Here is a 5,153-nt window from a genome sequence, read left to right as displayed (position 1 = left end):
TTTTGAATTTCCATGACTTTTCCAGGTTTTTAATGAACGTAAGAATCCTGAACTATACAAAAGCGTATATATTTATTATCCGATGGATCAGTAACATGATAAAACAATTTTATTTTATATTAAATATGATTTGTATCAACAGTACGGGTATATTGTGACACCTCTGGTCCTAAGTATCACCTGCTTTATGTTATGCTGCTGCAACACACACATGTCCCTAGTTCGGATCAATAAAGTTCCATCTTCTCTTAGAAACTAAATACATTCAAGAAGTCATCTCTTATAGCGTCCTAAGGTAATAACTAACACACACACACACACACACACACACACACACACACACACACACACACACACACACACACACACACACACACACACACACGTATAAACACACTCTTTGTAAATCAACTGCAAACTACAAAACCCTTTTTTGATAGACGTATTTTTTAATGTAATTTATACGTTTTGATTACCTGCAGCGTTGAGCTCCTCGGCGAAGAACGGGTCGTTGAGATCGACGTCTGGAGGAAGCTCGTCGTCACTGAGAGCCTCCTCTTCCTCCTCGCCCTGAGGAGAGGAAATGTATAAAACTGATGAAGAAAACTACGATAGACACAATTAGGGGAAACTGAAATGTTGTTAGGAGTTGAGTTCCTAAAGTAGTTCTGACAGATTTGCTGCTTTCTGATTCGCCGAGTTGTGACTGAGGATTATTTCAGTCAGTGCTAGAAAAGCGAAGACCATATAATGACAACTGGTAAGGAAGTTACTAAAAATAAGGAAATTGAAACCGCCTTATTTCTAATATACTGAGAGTATCTAACTTTTCAAGGAGATTCAAGGCTTTTATCGTCATGCGTGTATCGTCATAGCTACAGTGTAGTTATGACGATGAAAATCTGAGGCCACAGGCTCCTCCAACAGTGCGACACAATAACACAGATACAGTCTATATACAAGTAATTGGAATATTGATATATATGAGTTGCAAACAGATGAATGTTCTTTCTAAAGTTCAGGTGTTTAACCGTCTTTGATTCCAGTTGTGTGTCGGCAGGTCGACTCACCTCCTTCTTCTTAGTTTTCTTCTGCTTCTTCTTCTCCTTCTTCTTCTCCAGGAAGCCCTCCCACGGCGTCAGGGTTTCCTTCCCCTCCAACTTCTTCTTCACCAGCTGCTCCGTCGACTCCTTCAGCCCTGCACACACATCACACACACATTTAATAACCTAAATACAGCTCATAACTGCTGCTGACTGAAGAGTTTCACAACATTTAGTGTTTACTCTGACCCATACACCAATAGAGCGATAGATGCATCGTTTGAGCAGCTAGAAGGATATCACACTTTAACAATTAAAGGAACATTTATTCATCAAAGCAACGCACATCTTGTTCATTTTAATACTATAAAGCTTTCCAATGCTTTGTATATATTGCACATTTCTGTAAAACAGTACCTCCTTAAAACAGCACAACTTTCACTTCAAATTCTAATATACGGCGCATCTCATTGAGTCATTTGTAATATATATATATTTGCTGTAAGTTAAGATAAGATGTACTTTATTGATCCCAATTTAGGATTTGTTTGCGTACTTGTGTATATTTATATTTCTTGCAGATATTTCTCTTTTCTTTATTTTATAAACGTTTCTAAATTAGTTTTTATTTTAAAGGTCACCTATCATGCTATTTTTAGGCAATAGCATAGGTCTCAGATATATAAAAATATATAAAAAACATGTCTATTAAGTGTTTTGCTCAAAATACCAAACAGATCACCCATTCTAGCCATGCCTCATATCCCTCTATTTCACTTCCTGTTTCTAAACTGCTGATTTTATCAAATTATGGATACAAAATTAAAAAGGAGGGGTCTGAGCTCATGCGGGACCCGGCAGCTACTGTCTAAGCTAAATACTGCCGTGATGAAACGCCATATCATGGATTATCAAGGATTATTTCTGAAACAGTATGGAGCTCAAAGGCTTTCTCTCTTGCCGGTTATACCACAAGGTGAGTTCCTTTTTATCTCCTGCTTCTTCACACACATGCTCTCCAGTACAGGTTAGCTCTGAGTGTTAGCGATGCTAATGTAAACACCGACCATATTACGTCCAAAACAGTCGGGCATTGTTTCTGATAGCAACGTTTCTGATAGGCTCGTGGGTCCACATTTCAGATATTATGTCATATCGGACTCAAATCTGGATCAGCTCCGTTGTTCCCCCTTTTAAAGATTTGGGTACGGAGGAAAAGAGAGAGGGTTTTACTTTCTGACACTTCGTGAGTTCCCCGACACACCGGGGACACGTATTTATCTATAAAAGACATCAAAAAGTGCATTTTGCATGATAGGTCCCCTTTAATTTATTCCCAGTTGGTTTTAAGAGTGTGTTTGTTTGTATGTGTTTCAGACCGATGGAGATTTCAGCCAAGAGACGAGCTCCGTTCCTCCGTAAGGTCGTCTCCGCCAAGAAACCGGTGAGTATAGGAAACCTGCAGATTGCATTCAGTCTGTGTTATTATGAATACTTTAATCAATCTGTTTCTGTCCTTTTCTTATGTTACTCAGACGTCAAGAGACCCTCGGTTTGACGACCTGTCTGGAGAATACAAACCGGAGATTTTTGTGGAGACGTATAAATTCATCAATGACATCAAACAGAGAGAGAAGGAGGTGAGAGAGCTTCATGATCACACTGATTTAGTTCCTGCTGTTAGAGCACGTCCTTCAAACTGTCGTAGAACCTGTTTCTCGGCACGACGTGAGACTCAAAGTCATGGTGTTGTTTGTCTGCAGATCGTCAAGAAGCAACTGAAGAGGATGAAGCCGACCAACGTCCAGAAGAAGGAGAAGCTGCAGTTCCTCCTGAAGAGGATGGTGAGTCTGACACACAAAGGGTTTCATCAAGTCAAATGCGCTCACCGCTGGTTTAAACCCACCATTAGAAGTTATTGTAAGGTCTTTTTATGGTAAGACATTTTGCACAAATCAACATTAACATCCACAACAGTAACTCCATCCTTAAAAGCAGTCGTGTCAGACTGTCCTCTCAGTTGACCTATTATTAGATCGATGTTAATTTGCCTATAAAGAAACTCAACTCTTCTTGGCTGGTGTTTCACAATAAAAGCGAATTAAAAGTTCTAGTTGTTAAATGTTTGATCGGTGTCTCTCTCTCTGCAGGAGAACCAGGAGCGAGCGAGGAAGAGTCAAGAGGAGCAGAGAGAGAGAGAGCTGCAGTTCAAGAGGCAGCAGAGAGAGAGAGCGAGTCAGGGCGACCGACCGTTCTTCCTCAAGAACTGTAAGAGAGACTTCATTACAATAATAACTGTTTCTGTTTACACCTGAGGTTTTCATTTACACCACTAACAGCTGGAACTAGGTTTTTCTTGCTATTCAACAATGTATTTGAAGTTTTTATTTCAGAGCAGACTGGGCTCTGGAGTAATTTATAACTCAAAAATCCAATTTTATATCATTATAAACTGAATAAATGTATTTGTTATTGACAAAATAACATGTGGCCTTGAGCTCTGAGAAATAAGACATTTTATTTATTAAAAGATTAATAAAACATGTTTTAAATGACAAACATGAATGAAAATAGTCCTTAGTTGCAGCATTGCCTTTTTAATATACAGACTGCACTTAAAAGAATAACTAAAATAAGATTTAACAGCAGAAACCTTGCTGATTTTGAAAAGGCATAAATAATGTACAAAGATATTAACATTTTATAGAATAACGGTAAAATTGTTTGCAGTAAATACCAAATATTTAGCCATTCTAAAACTTGTTTTTGTTAAATAAAATATTATAAATAGGAAGAATGTTAAACAAAATGACCTCAGTGACTCCGAGCATTAGAAATAGAAGTATGGAAATCTTTCAAATAAATACATATAATCAACATAATAATAATAATAATATAGCCTTGGATATTTGATGAATTACTAATATCTTTGAGCGTAACAAGTGTTGGATTAGTGGATGCTTCATTTACTGAAACTCCTCTTTGTTGTTCTGCTCCAGCTGAGAAGAAGAAGCTGCAGCTGGCTGAGAAATACCAGGAGCTGAAGAAGACCGGAAAACTGGACAACTTCCTGAGCAAGAAAAGGAAGAGGAACGCCGGGAAAGACCGCAGGAAGCTGCCCCCTCGAGAGCTGCAGAGCCAAAGCTTTCAGGGACACTAAAACACCTGAAGAAGAACGACGAGCAGCTGGACGGGAATACAAAGGCCGTTTCTCAATGTCGAGTAAAGCTGCTGCAGAGCCACTATTTCAAGTATACTATGTCATCGAGTGGGGCCGAATGCTGGGCATTTAAACAGTCCTTCGGCGCCACTTGATGACGTAGTGTACTTGAAATAGTGGCTCTGCAGCAGCTTTACTCGACATTGAGAAACGGCCAAAGATTCAAAAGACTGTAATGAAGCGTCTCCGCCTGCAGGTGGCGCCGCAGCGGTTTGTTCATCATGGTGGATGAAGGACTGGCTTCATCTCTTGCATCACACACACATTTGTTCCACTGTCAATGTTACGTTTTCCTCTATTGGGAAATGTGTTTGGGGTATTCAATGATTGTGGGACATCTGAACATTCAAGGTCTGAAGTTGCAAAGCAGTGTACGTTTAATTTCAACCTTGAAAACTGATATCTGCTATTGTCATTTTAGAACTTTCTACTACATCTAAAGTTTCTTTTTCAGACGAGAGTAGCGTTTGCACAGTTGTCATTGTGTAAAAGTAAAACAAATACTGAAATGTCAGTCGTTGGAGAGTCCCTGAATGCACCACCAGTGAGATTGTTCAGTCTTCGCTCATCAAATTACTAAACTTGACTGGTAAAGATAATCTCTCTCAAGAAATTGACTGAAAAAAGTACTTTTCAACTTTTAATTAAACAATTTGATGGTTGTTTCCCAGCAGATCAATTATTGTCAATTTGTTATGGATTTTTAAAAGTGATAATAATAATAGATTTTAATTAGTTAGCGCTTTTACAGGTGCTCAAAGACGCTTTTATAGACATAGTGAAGTAGACATTTTATAAATCTTTCAGTTTGATTTAGTTTCACACAGAAACTACCTTTCCAGGTTTCCATCTGTGAGTGTGGTCACAGCTGTTCAGATGTCATGCAGTCA

The 5,153-nt window shown here is 38.6% G+C and overlaps 2 protein-coding genes across 2 annotated transcripts in view; one reads left to right on the top strand and one right to left on the bottom strand.

Annotated features, from left to right (window-relative positions):
* LOC104962046 (ESF1 homolog) overlaps window positions 1-1,514 on the bottom strand; it is a 4,083-nt gene extending 2,569 nt beyond the window's left edge. The window contains exons 1-3 of the mRNA XM_010790436.1: window positions 1,503-1,514; window positions 1,071-1,229; window positions 477-570 (exon numbers count right to left, since the gene is read on the bottom strand). Of these exons, the coding sequence (XP_010788738.1) occupies window positions 477-570; window positions 1,071-1,229; window positions 1,503-1,514 (265 nt within the window). The remainder of the gene's footprint in view (window positions 1-476; window positions 571-1,070; window positions 1,230-1,502) is intronic.
* An 895-nt stretch (window positions 1,515-2,409) lies between these two features.
* rrp36 (ribosomal RNA processing 36) lies at window positions 2,410-4,320 on the top strand. Its single transcript, XM_010790435.1, has 5 exons — window positions 2,410-2,487; window positions 2,579-2,683; window positions 2,807-2,887; window positions 3,194-3,311; window positions 4,043-4,320. Exons 1-5 carry the CDS (start codon window positions 2,410-2,412, stop codon window positions 4,201-4,203), a joined length of 543 nt encoding a protein of 180 aa, XP_010788737.1. The 3' UTR covers window positions 4,204-4,320.
* Window positions 4,321-5,153: the final 833 nt, after the last annotated feature.

The sequence above is a fragment of the Notothenia coriiceps genome, unplaced genomic scaffold (genome assembly GCF_000735185.1).
Source record: "Notothenia coriiceps isolate Sejong01 unplaced genomic scaffold, NC01 NC01_scaffold00034215, whole genome shotgun sequence".
In the NCBI taxonomy this organism is placed as follows: domain Eukaryota; kingdom Metazoa; phylum Chordata; class Actinopteri; order Perciformes; family Nototheniidae; genus Notothenia; species Notothenia coriiceps.
Note: the sequence above shows the minus strand (reverse complement) of the source record. Positions and strands in the feature narration are given on the sequence as shown.

Coding starts and splice junctions, on each gene's coding strand:
- rrp36 (XM_010790435.1), top strand. CDS start 2,410: ATGTGTTTCAGACCGATGGAGATTTCAGCCAAGAGACGAGCTCCGTTC. Junction 2,488..2,578: donor TCGTCTCCGCCAAGAAACCG/GTGAGTATAGGA, acceptor TATGTTACTCAG/ACGTCAAGAGACCCTCGGTT. Junction 2,888..3,193: donor AGTTCCTCCTGAAGAGGATG/GTGAGTCTGACA, acceptor CTCTCTCTGCAG/GAGAACCAGGAGCGAGCGAG.